At 40.2% G+C, this 19278-nt stretch overlaps 1 protein-coding gene across 1 annotated transcript in view; it reads right to left on the bottom strand.

Annotated features, from left to right (window-relative positions):
• Window positions 1-19278, bottom strand: part of TRIO (trio Rho guanine nucleotide exchange factor) — a 431915-nt gene that overhangs the window by 27423 nt on the left and 385214 nt on the right. The window contains 12 exon segments of the mRNA XM_008164380.4: window positions 5346-5496; window positions 5498-5549; window positions 6470-6647; window positions 7752-7943; window positions 8497-8574; window positions 8803-8853; window positions 9481-9573; window positions 11715-11804; window positions 12902-12971; window positions 13713-13816; window positions 15998-16064; window positions 16860-17008. Coding sequence (XP_008162602.2) covers window positions 5346-5496; window positions 5498-5549; window positions 6470-6647; window positions 7752-7943; window positions 8497-8574; window positions 8803-8853; window positions 9481-9573; window positions 11715-11804; window positions 12902-12971; window positions 13713-13816; window positions 15998-16064; window positions 16860-17008 — 1275 coding nt within the window.

The following is a 19278-nucleotide window of genomic DNA, read 5'->3' as shown; positions in this document are numbered from 1 at the left end:
ACCTTATGCTTGCTTCTGAAGTTTAATGAATGTCAACATACAATTTCTCATCAGACTAACAAACCAACTCCATATAGCTTGGCCCTGAACCATCCAGTTCCCTTAGGAAGGAGTTAAAAGTAAGCCAACCTGTAAACTGGGGGACTGGATGATTCCAGAGAATAACAATGTGGCATAAGTGTTGCTGCTCTGACTATATCTTAAGTCAATGACTATTATCACTACCACCACCCAATGGCTGGTCAATAGCCCAAAGACATTAAGCTGATGGTGAAAAATCCCCAACAGAAAATGCACCCTGTGCTGGCAGTCTCAGTAGAGAGGGCAAGAATTCAACTGTCTCCCCATTATTAAGCCACTCCTATCTGATAATCAATATAAGCAGTCTATGTCCTGAAATAACAAAATTTCATTTTCACCTGTAAGTGAAAATGAAAAGAAAATGGGCCACAATCTGCTCAGTTACATCAATATTAAGTTTCTTCAGATTTACACCAGTGTACATGATAGTTTGGTCCAGTGTTTAATATGTGGTCGTGGTCAGGAGAGTAAAGCCTGCTCGAATGGCACCTTCTTATTCAACACAACTGCTTCTGGTGTATATTCTGAGTCATCACTGTAGGCAGCATGGTTCCACACACAGTGCACTGGGCTGGGAGTTCTATTCCTGGCTCTTCCATCTACCAGCTGTGCGACCGTGCGCATGTCACCACACCTCTCAGTGCTGCTGTTTCTCCTAACACTTTTGTGTGTGTCCCATCTATTTTGAATTCAAGTTATTAGGGGTAGGAACTCCCTCTGATTATGTGTTGGCACAGTACCTAGCACAGTGGGGTCTTTAGACACTACTAAAATATCTTAGTATTACCTGTAATACTGCCTTGGTGATTAAAGTATGTACGTACTGCATTTCACTCCCAGTATCATGACAGAGCACAAAGAGCTCTGGGTGAGGGAACAGGATTTTATTCTGGGCTGCATACCCCAATAAGATAATTAACTAAATTCCAGTTAACTGACTTTGTATTACAGTTAATAATACTCAAGACAAAAAGAACCCAGGTTGACTCCCTCACCCTAGGGAGAGTCAATGGTCCCTGTAAACGGCATGTCTGAGGAGGGAGCATCTGCAAACTGCCTGCCTGGCCTGGGAGAGATCTTTCCCAGAGTAATTTCTAGAGCATATCATTTAGAAAAACATCCAATCCTAATTTAAAAATTGTCCACAATTGAGAATCCACCACAACCCTGGTAAATTGTTCCAAATGTTAGCTTCCCTCACTGTTAAAAATGTACGCCTTAATTCCTTTCTGAATTTGTCTAGCTTCAACTTCCAGCCACTGAACTGTATTATACCTTTTTCTGCTAGACTGAAGAGCCAATTATCAAATATTTGTTCCCCATGAAGGTACATATAGATTGTAATCAAGTCACCCATCAAACCTTCTCTTTGTTAAACTAAATAGATTGAGTCCCTTGAGTCCATCACTATCAGCATGTTTTCTGACCCTTTAACTATTCTTGTGACTCTTCTGTAAACTCTTTCCAATTTATCAACATCCTTGAATTGTTTTCCAGCAGTGGCTGCACCAGTGGAAAGTACAGAAGTAAAATAATCTCTCTACTCCTACTCAAGATTACCTAGTTATCATCCTTAACTCTGCTGGCCATAGATTTCTCCTTGTGTCCCTTTGCTTTCCTTATCAATCTTCTGTAATTCCTAATTTCTGATTTATATTCATTACTATTAACTTCCCCTTTCTTCCATTTGCTATATATTATTTTTAAATTTTTTATAGCTGCCTTCACTCCCCTTCTGTACCAGGAAGTTTCTTTTTCTTTTTTAACCAATATGAGAATCTAGTTACACGTTCTTAAACAATTCCCAATTATCATTCACATATTTCTGATTAAATTATACCTCCCAGCTGATTTGGCTTGTAATTGTTTTCAGCTTTGTGAAACTGGGCCTATTAAAGCATCAAGAACACATTTATTAGTGATCTGGACTTTATTCTGTTTGCACATTATAAATGTGATCAAGTCATGATCATTTGTATCTAAGTTACCTCTAATTTTTAGTTCTGTGATCAGTTCCTCTTTATCTGTCAAGAAGAGGTCTAATATAGAATTCCCCTATCTTGGATGCAACACTTTTTGAGTTAGGAGATTGTCATAATATTTAGAAATTCCAGGGATGTTTTAATACTGGCAGCAAGACACATTCCAGAATATGTCACTTAAACTCAAGTCCCCATGATCACGCAGCTTTTTTTCCTATCCATTATATATAGATGTGAAAGAAGCCGGCCATCCTGTTTGGGGGTCTGCAGCAGACACCAATTAATACCCCATCTTGTGAATTATCTGATAAGACATTGATCCATAAGCATTCAAGATAATTTTTTCTTGAGTTATCAGTAACTCGGAAACAGAGAATGCCATTTTTGACATAGAGTGTCATTCCCAGTCTCCTTTTGCCTGTTTGCTCCTTCCTAAATAGGTTATAACCATTGATTTTAACATTGCAAACATGTGAATCATCCCATCAGAACTACTTGCCAACTGCTAGTACTGTCAGGGAAACTGCACAGCAATCTAGCCCAAGAAGGGAAAACCTGCAAAGTACCATGTACTTCCCCCCCATAATCCAAGCATTGTGTACCGTAAAAACTTAACCAAGAACTGTTTCCACATACTTGACAATCCTACTAAGTAGAAATCTTCTATGTTTTGAATAGGTGTTTCTCACAGCTTTTACAAGAGCCAGACTAGGTTCATTTCATGTGTTTTTCAGGGTTGCCCCCTTTTCAGTTATGAAACAGAAACACATGCATATGTGAGTGCACGTGTATGTATATTTTTACACATATAATTTAACTACATCTATATATGTGTGTGTAAATATGTACAAACACACATCCACAAATGAATACACCTCTACCCCGATATAACGCCACCCGATATAACACGAATTTGGATATAATGCGGTAAAGCAGTGCTCCGGGGGGGCGGGGCTGCGCACTCCGGCGGATCAAAGCAAATTCGATATAACGCGGTTTCACCTATAATGCGGTAAGATTTTTTGGCGCCCGAGGATAGCGTTATATCGGGGTAGAGGTGTACATCAAATTTAAGGACAAACCTTCACAGCTCATTTTCTCCAATTAGTCGATCACAGAGTGAAGTCACTAAGTTAAAATATGTGACATCACCATGTATGATGACAGAAAGTGACATTATAGATGTAAAATTATGACCTACCTCTATAATCAAGCTAAAAGAGAAGGTGAGTTGTGAGGGAGAAGGCATATTTAGATAGTATTGGCTACTGTAGAAAGCAAACACAGAAATTATGGCCTCCCTTTCAAGTTTGCATGAATGTCCCTGTTCAAAAAATGGAATTTTAATAATTGATTTAAAGCCTTATTTGGGAATGACAGAAGAAATTGGTGTTTATTGCTTTAGTATACATAAAAATATCTTATCTTATTAATGCTCTATTCATTTACTGAAAAGACATCTATTTACCCTAGATATCACATTAACATAACATTCTGCTAGACTAAAGAAAAAGAAAGGCAAGACAAAGCCAAACCAAATGAAAATTAGAAAGGAGACCAGATCAAATAAAAAAGAATACATGCAAAGCACAATTTTTTTCCTCTAAGGCTATTACAAAGGTAAGTGTAATAACTAAAACATCAAGAGAGAGCTCTATATGTTAAACAATTCTACCAAGAAGTGCATGCGTTTAAAAAACTATTGCAGGTTAGGTGATTTGCAATTGGTATTGTGTAGGAGCTGTGACAGGTACTGAAAAAACAAACACTTGTGAATACAACACTTAGTGAGGGAAAACCAAATGCTGGTAAAAGGCATGGTGACATGCCTATCACATTCACAGTGAGTGACATTCATTTGTTGTGCATTAAATTTGCACATGCCCCATGATCACTATGTTGCGTTTCCTGGTGGACATCGGTAGAGGATGTGGATTCTGTTAACCCTTTTTTCCCCACACACAAAAAAGTGCAGATTAAAAGGTTGAATCTCCAGATGCCCTAACACAGTTTCTTTTACATAGGGGAATAAAAACGTGGAGTGATATTTCCACTTTCTAACTTTTTGGGGGCTGACAGTGATAAGGGTTTTTTTTGGTTTGTGTGTTTTCAGTTGATACTTGGAAGCTTCACTGACCTGATATGGGATTTAAAGATGAGTGAAAAGAATGCTGCAGTTCAATTAAGGCTGACAGGAGTAAAATAAGGCAACCCAGGGAGTGTGACGTGGATGCCTCATCAAAGTCAAAACTATATAGGAAAAAAACAAAAAAGGGATGGATGTGTGTGTGGGGGGGGAAGCCCCAAGACAATTGGCCAACCAGAAATTTAAAACACGCTGTTGGTGGCGCACAAACAGAGGCCATGTGATTGTCAAATTCAGCATGTTAATTATCTGCCTTCGGATTAGAGACAAAAAAGCCAGGAGAGCAAGTTAGTAGGAATCAGACTAGTGATTTATGTTTTCAGCAGAGGTGGAAGTCACAACTTTGTTAGCAGTTGTGTTGTGTCTGTATACATATCACAAGTCTGTTTTATGCATACACACACAGACATAGAATATATATTCTATTTGTTTGCGTAGAGAAGATATTGGAACAGTTGATTATTTCAGAGCAGTGCAGCACTGGAGAGCCAGAAGTTAGTATGGAGAGTGATGGTAACGCACAGAAGGGGAGCATGGGAAGGTTTTAGAAGAGCTCGCAGGACAGAGGTGCTCCGCTCTTACCCCATTACTTTGGGTGGAGTGAACTGACTGCTCGCTGGTCGAGGAGCATGTGCTCATGCGGTCTGTGTCCTTGCTGTGTGAAGAGTGGCGGTGGACCTGGCGCTGGAGGGAGTCATTGTCCCCAGGGAAAGTGAAGGAGCCAGGGCGGCTGGCAGGGGATGCTGGGATGGAGCTCCAAAAGGAGCCCTTTTGCAGGGGACTGCTTGGTGGAAAGGTTTCCTTGCCAAAAGGAGAAGGGAAAGTCGTTGAGAGAGGAGAGTTCATTGGAGAGATGGCTCCTGGCCTTGGCTTCCCGAGCGTCAGAGATCCTATGCTGCTCCTTGAGCGATTGTCCTCCGAGCTCCCACGCAATTCTTTCTGGGCTCCGTCTGCTGACCCAGAAACGTTTCCAGCTGTCTTCCTGGGGCTCTCAATAACTTTCATCTTGGGAATCTGCTCAGCTTCTCTCTCAGGACCATCCGGTTCTGCAATGGGAGGGTGCCTGGCTGGCTGGCTGAGGCCAGTCTCTAGGGATGTGCTGTGGGGTGGCAGGGAGGGATTATGAATGGACATACCTGACATCTTGTCTGCCTCTGCTTGGGCGGAGGCTGCAGAGGAGACCAGGACTGGGGAATGGTGTCTGACAGGCTGGGGGATCCGGGAGGGCCTGCTACGGCTGGAGCTGGTAATTCCGCTACAGCTGCTGGGGCCGCTGCTGTTACTGCTGCCACCGCCACCGCTACTGTGGTTTTTCTGATATTCAATTGGTGATGTCAAGGCTGCAATTTAAAAACAGGGGAAGGAGCAGAGGGAGAGAGAAGAGGGCAGGTTAAAGCGGGATATGTTTAATGCAATCTTAGAGTCTGATCAAAAACAAACTTTATTCTTACATTACACCTTTAACCCACTGACCTCAAAATGCTTTACAGACATTAATGCTTCATGACATCCCTGCCAGGTAGGTTGGTGGGTAAGATTATATTCCCAAAACAGACGGGGAAGCTGCGGCAGAGGTTAAGCAATTTCTCCTAGGTCACAAGTCAGTGGCTTAGTTGTAAATACCTGCCACAACTCCCAGCTCCCAGTCCTGTGCTCTAACCACCACATCCTGTTTCCAGCATGTCTTCTTACATGATTTTTAAACCAGTTCTTTCACAATGAAAAAAACCAATCTATGGTGAGGAAGAACGAGTGATTCAAAGCTAGAAACGCTCGTGTGAAGGTCAGTGAACGGAGCCTTTTGAGATCACTGGCAATTACTAGCTTTTCCTAGCTTTCTCCTCGTGACACTAAATGTTACAGAACTAAATGCTGTTGAAAAAACTATGCAGTAATGCAACTGAAATACATTTATCCTGTAACGTTAGGCTGTCACTTTGGTTCAGCCCTCCAAAAACTCCCATTTGTTTAAAGTGGTTACACTATTTCCTCATATCAGAGGGACGCTGATATGAATTTTTAATTCTTTCCTATAAAGCACTTTGAAATAGTCAATCACAGGCCACTCCACAAGTTCAAACATTTGTTGGGAAGTGAAAACAATGGGCATGTCCCCCCCAGCTGAAAGGCCTACAACCCCAGAAGAAAGAAATCTTTTGGAGTATTACTTAAACTAGAGCAGATGAAATATGAAGGAAAGCAAGTAGTTGGGGCATCCAGTACCGAGCCTAGGGCAGAAAGATTAACACAAATGATTTACCATTCAAAAAATTACGCTGGTTTTCCAGAATTTGGTTGATTTCATGGATCCACAATAGGCGTATGCCTGGACTGGCAGAATGCAAAACAAAGGTCTCCAAGACATCCCCTGTTCTTGATGTTAGTGCAAATTTACATGGATCACTGTCCACGTTTTCCTCCAGGCAAAGACAACTCACCTTAATGAGAGAGAATTTATTGTATCTATTGTATTGCAAAGATACCATCAATAGCCCTAGCCAGGAGCTCTGGGCTTCTAAAGTCTTCAAAACATTTAAGATAATGATTATTTAATGTAGTCAGGATTACTGTAAAATAAATTATTAAATGAAATTAAGGATTAATGATGGATACTTGTCATCCTTGTCACATCACTTAAGATTTCACTCAATCACTAAGAGCATCTTGCATTTCAGAAACTATGACTCAAGGTCAGACAGAAGTCAAATGTGATCCATTCCACGGTAGCACAGTGAAATTCCCCTTAGTAGAGTCCTCCGCTCACTCCTTCCTTTTATTTAAAATACTACAGTAGTTTTGTACTTTAATCTGTAGTCTATAAAGATTCCACTATAAGAAAGCAACTATTTCCAAACAAGTACAAGCTGCCAAATCAGAGCAGGACTAGGAAGCATGGCTTGCATCCAGAGCTCAGTATAGCCATTCAGATCAACCCATGCACATACCAATTTACCCTCTTTCTCAGAAGCCCCCAGTCAGAATACTGCTGGGCGTATCCAACATAACTGTGCAGCACACTACTGCTTAAGGGCAGGGCTAAAATGTTTGAGGGATCAGTCTGTGGAAGTTGAGTCATGTGATTTGACAGGCGTTCTAGTCAAGATTTCAGTACTGTTGGCAAGTATTCACATTTGGTTTGGGCTGAGATTTCTTGGGGACTAATACTTCAAGTTACTGCCTTCAAGCTTTACGATACAGACATGTTACTGTAAGGGCAGGTATTGCAATGATCTGTGATAAGATGTGAACACAGAGTTGAGACACAGCCCCTTAGTGTAGGGCATATCAAGTTACAATGAGTACATTTATATTACTGTATTTAAGGCAGAAGAGGTCTGAAAGCCGGCATGGAAAATTTTAATGTGTTGTCACAGCTGAGCACAGAATTGTTTGCATGTGTTTTTAGTAGTTAGCTTAATGGTACCATTCTTCTAGGTTTACTGGTAAAGACATAGGTTCATGAGTTGGTAGGCCATTACCAGAAAATGATTACCTTGGTACCCCACTGTACAAACCCTATCATGCTCACAGACAACAGTTACCTTGATACTGTTTTTAAACAAGAATCCCGGCATGGAGAAACCTTTCTTTTTATCTAGTGGCTCACTGAATATGACAATCTGCTCAAACAGGAAGACCCGCCTTTCTTTGCAACGTGGCAGAAGTCCTGTGTCCTGGTCTGTGACCAGGAATGTGTCCTGCAGCAGGAGTTTACCCTGGGCTACAATTTTACCCTAAAAAACAGAAGCAGAAACAAATTCATTTAATCCATTAGTTAATTTTTCTGAATCTCTCCAAGAAATAAAACCTCATTACAAGGGTTTTTTAGTGTTCAGAGTAGTTTTTATGTATGTTCACTGATTGATACATGAGAGAAAGGCACTCACTCACTCAAAATCCCTTTTAAATCATTTGTATGCAATTGACTAACTTCTTGTAAGAAGATATTTCAAAATGATAATGTCATATTGAAAACATTTCCCACACTGGTAGTTCCTGAGGATCAATTTTACTCATATAGGAGTCAAGCAATGCGAGAGACAAGACAGGTCATGTTTTTGAGAAGGGCGGTCAAACAATGTACCAGGCTGGCCTGCTCTTGGGCAGGGCTCACATTAAGATTCTCCTTTCCCATTTTGCATTAACACAAATAAGTAGGAGCAAAAATTTGCGTCCCAGATAGTGAGAAATGCAGAACCATCCCAGATACAATATAAATTCATCTGGAAATATGTCATAAAGAGAACAGAAATGTATGCACCATTTTAAGAAAGAAAACCAACTTACATCAAATCCTTGAAGGCGGCCAACATTCATCATGTCGTTGCACCGTTTCGGTACTATGCACATGACCTCTACAGCTCTCTGTTAAAGCCAAGGAGAGAAAATCAAAATTTAACTCTCCAGTGGTGGATTGTGTGTGTCATGGCAGGGCCTTTACAATACAGTTCAGTGTATTTAATCAGCAGGACAATTAGAGCTGAAACAGAACAGTAGTTTTATATAACCCGACTTGTTCACAAGCACTGCACTGGAAGTAAAAGAAGTGTGGAACACAAGTAGGTAAGTCAATAAAGAAAATGCCAAAAGTACCTCTAGTTCTGTTGTGTCAAGGTTAGCTTTTTTAGAGTATTTGAGGAAGTCCTGTAAGGGAAAAGGTAAAATTATCTCAAGTCCAAACTGGCTCCTATTTGTGTGAGAATTAAATGTTCCAAAAGATGCTCTTAAGAAAATAATAAAAATACTTAATTTTTCAAAGCCTCTTTCTGACATGCGTTAGGTATGTTTTTAGTGCTAAGCTTCACATCTGATTTCAGATCATTGAAGAACATTTACTGAGTCATCAATCCTCTTTGGTAGAAAGGGCCAATACTACATTTTGCCAAACACTCAGACAAAAGGTGCTAAAGGAATTATAAAATTAATTAAAGAAAAAAATCAGAGGAAAATCAAACAAATTTTGCCTTCAGTTACATGGGTGCAAATCCTAAGCCCTTCTACTACACTGAAGAGTTAATGTGGATTTACACTGGTTTAAACTGTATCAGAATTTGGTCCAAGCTATTTACTGTGATTCAGAGAACTATGTGAACCCAAGTTAGGAAACAAACTAAAATACAGTATTAAAAATTCTGGTTTATGTCGAGTACGAAGAGCCCCTTCACCATTTACAATTCTACTACCGAAAAAACAAAGCCAACAGTAATAAGATTTTTCAGTTCTTCTTTAGTAAAGGTGATTACACTGAAAGGGTACCCAGCATCACCTCACCTTGAGTAACAATTGGTATTTCATAATTCTCTGCACTGGTTTTATTAGCAAGTCTGTGAGCTGAAGTCTGTGGCCCAGGCGCTGCTTCAAGTCCTAAAGGTTGTAAAATGAAGAGCGTTAGCTTTAAATTTTACTGGTTTTACTTGGATATAGACCAGTACTTTTACTGTCAAGGAGCTAAGGCAGAGAGCAGAAATGAATTTAATCTTGAATTTGTGCTCCAAATTCTCATTTTCTTGTGACAATCTTAAAAGCCATTCCTGTTTTATTTGTATCATCTTTATTCCCAAAGTATTCCAAATTCTGTCTTTTCAAAGCTTTTCTTATAACCATGGGGCCCAGTTCTTCAGTCCTTACTTTGGATCCAAACCTGCAAAAGCTTATGCACATGAATTCAATGGTAATGCTCACATGCTTCAAGCATTTGCAGGACTGAGATCTTAAGGTGGTCTCATGGGGAGAGCTAGTATGATACTATGGGCAGAGAGGCTGTGATGATGTGAGAAGGGAGCTGCTGGCAAAGCAGTCACACAAATTCCTTTGCACTTCCTATGCCGGGGTGGGCAAACTCCGGCCCGCGAGCCGTTTTAAGCCAGCCTGCAAGCTGCACTACATGGTTCGGCCCTGCTCTGGTGCTCTAGACGGGGCGCTGGGTCGGGGGCTGCATCGCATGGCTCCCAGAAGCCACGGCATGGCCTCACTCCGGCTCCTATGCGCTCCAATGTGAGCTGCAGGGGCAGTACCTGCAGATGGGGCAGCATGCAGCCATCTACCCGCACCTCCACATAGGAGCTGGAGAAGGGACATGCCACTGCTTCTGGGAGCCACTTGAGGTAAGCGCCGCTCGGAGCCTGCACCCCCTGAGCTTCTCTCCATGCCCCAACCCCCTGCCCCAGCCCTGATCCCCCTCCCGCTCTCCAAACCCCTTGATCCCTGCCCGGAGCACCCTCCTGAACCCCAAACTCCTCATCCCCAGAGCCCGCACTCCAACCCCAATTTTGTGAGCATTCATGGCCCACCATACAATTTCTATTCCCCGATGTGGCCCTCGGGCCGAAAAGTTTGCCCACCCCTCCTGTCCTATGTGCTGCAGAAAGGATTTCTATTCCAGGCCACATAATCCTGTGTTGATGGCCACAAAGAAATAAACCAGGGATGAGGCTTCAAAACAACCTCTCCACAGATCCAGTCTCATCAATATCTGTGCAATTACTGAAACTGCTATTCTAACTCACTGGCTGGAATAGCAACCCTCAAAAGGGACCAGCAGCCCTCAAGGGGACCAGCAACCTCAAACAACTCCCATAGCCTGGCAATGAAAGGCGGATTTTACTTTCTCAACAGCCCCTCATTCCACCCAGCTAGAGCTCAAATACTCCTGCATTCTGGAGGGTGGAATGGATTTTATTCTTAGTTTATTCATAAAACATTCCCACAAACTTCAACAGTGCTTTTGTCAGAATCACGAGTACAGAATCAGTGTCTCAAGGAGGTTTTACCCCTAATTATAAAATGAACAGAAATTACCTTTATAGTTCATATCATCTGCTTTTTAGTTTACTTATTTTTGCTACTGTCAACTTTTCTGCCTTATTTAAGGCCCTCAGGGTTGATCTGTAGAATTGGCAGGAGATCTGAACATAAGCTACTATGACAAACATGTAAGACAAAACCTTAAGCTAAAGGGTTTTGTCTTAACACCTCATGTTTTGTCTACAGTAGCTGAATTTCTGATGAGTCTTAAAAATACTGTATAGCGAAAACAAATTTTGCCATTTGCATCCATATTGTAATCCATCCCTCTGTCTGCATTACTGTTTAATAATAAGTATAATATACCTCTACCCTGATATAACGCTGTCCTCGGGAGCCAAAAAATCTTACCGCGTTATATTGAACTTGCTTTGATCCGCCGGAGTGCGCAGCCCCACCCCCCCGGAGCACTGCTTTACCGCGTTATATCTGAATTCGTGTTACATCGAGTCATGTTACATTGGGGTAGAGGTGTACATTAAAAACACCTGCCTTGGCCTACCAAGAGTGAAGCTCACTCATTTGGTATCAATGAATTTATCTCAAATTTGAATACCAGCAGCCCCCTTCTGAGGGTAGTGGCAGCGGTGCTAATCTATCTCTTAAAGAGCAACAAAATTAAAGAGCAAAGAAGAACTCTCATAGTCTGGAATTAAACCCAACTTCCACCCTGAAAATGTATGTTACTCTCTGAGACTTACCTCAAAAAATGTATCAATGTATTCCGAGACAATGTGCTCAGACTTTGGTTTGTTTTGGCAGTAAACTATGTACATGTGCAACCTTCTCTCCTAGGAAGAATAAACAAAAAGAGACACAAAGATAATGTACTGCAGTCAGAAAAAAAGTGACAGGCTGAGATGGAGTATAATAAAAAAAGCATATATATCTAAATGTATCCTTCTACGTTAAAAGGGTCATTCTGCCTTCTGGTAGAATAAATTCTGTATCAAGAACAAATAAGCAGGTATACTTCAAACATAACAAATTAAGAAATTAGCCAGAAAAGAAAAATCCTCAAATAGTTTGAAGTATCTGTCTAAGAGTTACTATTAGTTGAAAACTGGATACCTCTGACCCAAAAGTGTAACTGTACATGCAGAAGTTATAGATCTGAACATGGTACTACACAAACATCCACACAAATACACCTGACACTGGGACACCGACAACAATAAAATCATGGAAAAACAGACAACTGAGTTGCATATAATACTTTGAATTTCAAAGTATTTCATAAAATTAGCATTTGAGATATTATTTATCATAATTACTTCTAAGGTGCTGATTACTGTGGTATCCAAGTGTAGTGCACTATTTTAATTTCCATTTTACAGCAAGGCGGGAAGGAAAAAAAGGTGAGTTACTTGTCTAATGCTGCAGAGGAAAGCTCAGAATTAGAATTCATGAATTCCTGGCTCTTAAACTTGTACCTTTTTCTTCCAAGGTAAGTGGTAAAAGGAGACATATGATGTTAGACTAGATACAGAGCTAGAAAATCAATCCTCCATAGGTCACTCAGTTCTCCCAGTGCCAAACAGATCTTTTCCATCTAGAGTTTTTATTACTCTGTAAGTACTGCATTAGGATTTGAGAGGATATTTTTTTCATCTGGTCACATGAAACTACAGCCTCCTAAAAGAGGAGCTGAGATTGACTTGAGAGACAGGTACCCGGTTAACAATTTTCTCCACAAGAAGGCATTGCAAACAAAAATTAGACTCCCTGTTAACCTAATTCTGTGTCTCTGCCTCTTACCCTGTGTTATTTTATTCTACTGACTTTTCACCTGTGCTGCTCCACAGATAAATCCTTTATATAGTGAGGTTAGTCACTAGTAATACCAGCCATTGGCACTACCTGCTTGAAAGAGGATGTTTATACTTACATGCTTAACGAAGAGGGATCCCAGTTTTTCTGGATCTTCAAGGCACTTCTCCAATTCTCCTAAAAAGAAGCTGAACAAAGAAGAAATCATTTATCTTGTACCACATTATATGGCAACAGGTAATGTTAAAACAAAGTGGTGGTTGCATTCTTTGTGTTCACACTCTCTTCACTGCTGTGATCCTTGTCCTATCTGCAACTGAAGCCTATATAAAGAATATATTGCAGGGCTTTAAAGCAAGAGGCATTTTAAAGTAAAGAACAAAAAGAAGCAACATAGTGATTCATCATTGCAATCCTTTTGTTTGCTATGGGGATTCAAATTTCTCTTCCTTGATGTGCTCATAACTACACTACCACTGAAATTTGAGAATAAAAACTGTTTTTGACCATTCACAGGTTAGCCTCTCACTGTCAGAAGAATAGGTAAGTACCGCGCATGTTACTGCATAAGATACGGGTTTTTTTCTTTTCCTTAATGCATTCTTAATAGGATCAACTAAATAGTCACATTAAATGTTATCTATACAAGATAGGTCAATCCAAATGCTGGATATGTTTACATATTTATTCTGAATAGTTTCCATACATATAACTATAGGAATAGTCTCAACTCAGAAATTAATTTTAACTGTAAAAGTGTAGGACCAGCTGCTCTTAATTTCTTGTTACTTGTTTTTATAACCTTTGAAACACTTTTATTGCCATCTAGTATTGTATAGATGTAGGGTTTTTTCCCTGTGTGCATTCAGTATGTTATAAAATTATTTTCTACCAGTAACAGATAGTTCTTAAATTAAAAACATACATACTCTCTGTGCCAGTCGTAAATTTGGTGAATGTTGCCAAATACAATCTTGTCTTTCCCCTTCATGTCATCAGGTACACCATCTTCTTTCATAAGTGCCATGTAACCCTGAAACAATCCAGAGCAATTCTTTGTGAAATGTCCAGGTTTAAACGGTGGGTTTCTTTCTCTCTCTCTCTCTTTAAGGAGCTTAAGAATTTTTAAACTGCAAGCTCTTATTTAAGTCACTTAATCAATAAGGTGTAAGAATCCAATATTACATGTAGCAGTGTATTTAGCTGTCAAATTAACGATTTTATTGAAATAAGATTTGTCTCAACTACATTTAAATTTAGCCAGTTTTTTTAATTTCATTTTTCAGTGTATTTTCACTTCCCACAAGTACATGAAATCAAAGTTTCACATTTCCCAGTTTTAAAAAGCATTTCTTTCCACATTTGGCCTGGTAAGCCTTCCATTTACAGAGACCACATTGTGGTCCCAAATGACTTTATGATGTCCCATCTGAAACACTGAGGGTAACAGGCTTTTTTTTTTTTTTGCCTTATAGCTTCCCAGCCCTATTACCTTGTACAATTATTGAAAAGGGGTATACTTCTCCATCTACTTTATTGTCATTTTTTTTACATTATCTTTCACAAAGCATCTTTCAAAGCACAAAGATGCATAAAATGAAAGAAATACAGGATTATCTGGATGGTACCCCAATAAGAATTTGACAAATTGTCTCTCATCAATGTCTGTAAGAAATCCACAGTAAGAAGAATTTTTAAAAAATCTGGAACCTTAACTTGTACTAGAGTTCTCTTCTTACTAGTTCCCATTTAAGCACAGTAAAAAGAGTATTTGTCAACCACTATACTTGGAATACTTAAGACCTTGTACATTAGCACTGACCTTCAAGCATAGCATGCACATAGAATAATACGTGGATCCCACCTATTTAATAAATACTAAGTCTGTATAATTGTTTGTTTAGTACATTTAAAGCCTGGAGTATCTGATATTTATTAAAAAAACAAACAAACTAGGAGTCCTTGTGGCACTTTAGAGACTAACAAATTTATTTGGGCATAAGCTTTTGTGGGCTAAAACCCACTTCATCAGATGCATGGAGTGGAAAATACAGTAGGGAGGTATAAATACATAGCATATGAAAAGATGGAAGTTGCCTTACCAAGTAGGGGGTCAATGCTAACGAGCCAATTTAATTTAAAGTGGAAGTAGGCAATTCTCAACAGTTGACAAGAAGGGGTGGAAATCACTTTTGTAGTGTTAATGAGCCAATGTAAACAAGGTGGCCCATTTCAAACAGTTGACAAGGTGTGAGTATTTAGCAAGGGGAAATTAGTTTTTGTAAAAACAACTACAAAAGTGATTTCCACCCCTTCTTGTCAACTGTTGAGAATTGCCTACTTCCAACTTATATTAAATTGGCTCATTAGCATTGACCCCCCCACTTAGTAAGGCAACTCCCATCTTTTCATATGCTATGTATTTATACTTCCCTACTGTATGTTCCACACCATGCATCTGATGAAGTGGGTTTTAGCCCACAAAAGCTTATGCCCAAATAAATTTGTTAGTCTCTAAAGCGCCACAAGGACTCCTCATTGTTTTTGCGGATACAGACTAACAGGGCTACCACTCTGAAACCTGATATTTATTCAACACTCTGGGCTGCTGCCTCACCTAGGAGATGGCTTTTAATCCAGTTAACAGACCTGATAACCAGCTCCTCTAAGGAATATGTCTAAACTTGGGAAAAAGGTAATTTTCTGGAACATATTTAGAACTACCTAATCAGGAAATCAGCAGATCTAAGCAATTTACAAAGCAGGTCAGTATCTTAATCCCCATTCTGCAGATGGGAAACAGGCATAAAGAGGCGAAGAGACTTTCCTAATGTCACCCAGTAGAGCAGTAGCAGAGTTAAGAGTAGAAGCCAAGTCTCCTGAGTACCAGTCCAGCGGTCTATCCACTAGACCACACTGCCTCAACTAATTAAACTGTGCCTATTGTTTCAGATGTTATTGGGTGTCACTATTTAAAACATTAATGATAAAGAACTAATCTTCTTATAAGGGGGAAAAAAAGGATGCATGAAATAGTGTGAAGGAGAGACACTGGGAATTCTATATCAAATCCTGTTTTTTCTTAAATTCCTATAGAAAAACCCACACCTAAAGTAGACTCGTTCTTTTTCTTATAAAAGAAGAGTGTGCGAGCTACAAAGATGACTGGCAATGGGATTAATAAAAGCAATTTAGAAAGGTTGAACTAACATACCTCAACTACATAACCCAGATCTCGGACGTAATCTCGCTCCGTCTCCACTAATTCCTGTAAGACATAGCTACAAGGAGGGGGAAAGGTGAAAAAACATTCAGGGAGAAAAATGTATTCATGTGGATAAAAATTCTTAAAGAGGATTAAGAATGGGCATACAACATTTTACAAGTTTGCAGTTATGCACATTTAGTGAGGTAGAGTTTACATCTGACTTTCCGAATCTGGATGCTTCACTGTCTTCAGGTCATTCTTACTTCTTGTGTTTACTAAACTATAGCTGCAGCAGCCAGGACTTTTGCTGCATGGGTCAGGACAATTCAAACATTAATTAAAAAGAATTCCAATATTTGACTCACGAGAAACAGCACGAGATTCATAAGCAAACAAACTGAAGATGTCTTTATTATTTTAACACCGACATACATACGATTAATCTTCAATACCAGCTGAAATGTCAATGAATATTTCTGGATCTTCCCAACTATCATTTGAGTTCAAGGTAGAGAAAGACGGTTTCAGGAAAAGGCAATGATTAATGGTTTTTGGAACCTAAAAATACCCTTGAGAATATTTAAAAGCCAGCATCCTCCTCCATGAAGGCTGAGACTGACATGTTTGACAGGACTTTTGGGTGAACTTAGTACTGGAAATAATATGCCTGAGAATTCTCTTTGAACAACAGCTGGTTTTCAGGAAGAACCAAATCATCCATTTGATGCCTAACATGCAAGCTGGAAGGGAAAAAGAACTACTTCTTCTGTTAAATTAAAACAGTCTGTTTTGAAAGGATGCAAAGGACTTTATAAATGTTACCTGATTGAGAACAGAGGGGAAATATAAATTTGTAAGCCAATCTTACTGTCGTCTTTTTAAAGAGCTGGATTTCCTTTCTTCCATTTCATCTATGGGTGACGAGGAAGAGAGAAGGGAGTTGTCTGAAGGGTTGAAAGATGGACTGCTGCTGTCACCTTGGTCTACCAACAGTGAACTTGGACGATCTTCCAGTGCCTAAAAGTGTATTCATAAAATGTTGCAATATTTATTTATCTTGCCTTCTATTCATGCTGTCTTTAAATCCACAAAGCACTGCACAAAATGAATACACATTTACAGTTGTTAAAAAATATGGAACCTCTGTTTGATACTCAAGTGTTTACATTACCTTAGTAAGTTAAAAAAAAATAAGACAGCGCTCTAGGGTAGCCATTAAAAAGTCAAAATTTGTCACACTGTTACCAGTTTTATTCTACCTACAGGAAAAATCTGTGATAACTGTTGGTAAATGCTGAATTTTTAATACAGATTACTATAATGAAGTTAGAACAATTTAAATCCTCACCATTGCATTTAAATGACAAGGGCAGAAAAAATTCAAAGGGACTCACAAAAACCAAAAACCCAACTCACCCCGTCCAAAGAGATGACCTCTCTCTCTTCTTCTTTATAAGGCAGGGATCGGCAACCTTTGGCACGCGGCCCACCAGAGTAAGCTCCCGGGCGGGCCGGGACAGTTTGTTTACCTGCGGCATCCGCAGGTTCGGCCGATCGCAGCTCTCACTGGACACGGTTCGCTGCTCCAGGCCAATGGGGGCTGCGGGAAGCGGCGCAGGCCAAGGGATGCACTGGCCGCCACTTCCCGCAGCCCCCATTGGCCTGGAGCAGCAAACTGCGTCCAGTGGGAGCTGCGATCGGCCAAACGTGTGGATGCTGCAGGTAAACAAACTGTCCCAGCCCACCAGCGGATTTCCCTGATGGGCTGTGTGCCAAAGGTTGCCGATCCCTGTTATAAAGAATAAGTAGAAGTTCAGGAATAATTTTTCTTCAGCTTGTTTGTTTTTTCTTTCTTTCTTTTAAGCACACACTAAGCTTTTCAGGGCAGGAACTCTGTTTTACTCTGTTCGTCAGGGGTGAAAGTAGAACGGTACGGTGTACCAGTAAGAAGCTGGTACCAGCCCATACGCAGCCGACGTCACTGTCCCTTTCCCCCCCGTTGGCCACCCTAATGGCAGGGCCGCCGACTGGAGGGATGGGGGGTGCGGCAAAAGGGACAACGATGTTAAAGCGCTACTGGAGTGCTTTAACATCGTTGCCTCTTTTGCCCCCCCTCAGGCCACCGACAGGTGAGGGCAAAATGGGCAGCTGCGCTGGGATGGGGCCAAGCAGCGCAGATGGGCTGGCTGGGGGAAGCTGACCACCAGCCCCGCCCCTTCTGCCCGAGGCCCCGCCCCTTCCTTTAAGGTCTTCTATATGTTTCAAAGCAGACAAAAAAATTTGCACAAGACCAGTTTTAAAAAAAATTTGCAGGTCACCTTTAATCCTTTGGTTTCACAAAACTGTCTTTTCTCCGCATCTGCACTACATACAATAGTAACTGTCATTTATACTCTTCAAAATGAACGGTCAAAACCAGGGGCAAAATTCTGTGTTGAAAGAGGGTGCAGTTCCATTGCATTTGGAAGCCAGACAGCAAATATCATTTTATATGGTTTTGGAAAAGGAGGGGTGTTGGAGAGATTGTGTGAAAGACTGTTCTAGAAAGTATTTATTAAGTCAGTTTAACTCCAACCCATAGGGTCAGGTCTTGCTGCAGCTATTTATCATATTTCCCCCCAACATTACAGTAAGATGCAGCTGAACCGCACCCTGCTGAGTCAGATGCACTATTCAAGACCTTGAAATCAATAAAAACCCAGTAGGATTTGACCTCATACACAGACGGCCCGAAAACTAGGAGCAACTGATCTGTGTTGGTGAATAATCTGATGGGAGAATGATATCACCACTTGAGACTACATAGAGCAATCATGAAAACAGTTAACGGTGCTGAGCAAGCGTTGCTAATCACAGATAGTTTTATTTATTAAAATCTGATTTAGTTTTCCAGAGTGTCACATTTAAAAATACATCCTCTACCTTTCCTGTATAATGAAGTAAAAACTAAACCTCAAAGGTATTATGAACGCATACACAAGCTAACAAAGAATTACGACATATAATGAAGTCAGAACTGTCCTCAGCAAGAGGAAAATGTGCCTGGTTCTGCATCTTAAAGGTATTCAAAGAAAGAAGAGTTTGGAAATAGTTTATCTGTCACCTGAAAATATGAGATGAAAGTACTCTGCTGCAAACCAAGCTCTACACTACTTTAACACTGACCTCTGAGTATGCTTTTACAAAGTATTACATTCTGTCTCTTCAGATAGCAATAAAACTCTCATATTTTTGATGTATTTTACTTGAGCAAACAAACTACTGTGAGGTAATGAAAGAGCATCTTA

This window comes from Chrysemys picta, chromosome 2, assembly GCF_011386835.1.
Source record: "Chrysemys picta bellii isolate R12L10 chromosome 2, ASM1138683v2, whole genome shotgun sequence".
Taxonomy (NCBI): domain Eukaryota; kingdom Metazoa; phylum Chordata; order Testudines; family Emydidae; genus Chrysemys; species Chrysemys picta.
This window is presented reverse-complemented; position numbering and strand designations above follow the sequence as displayed.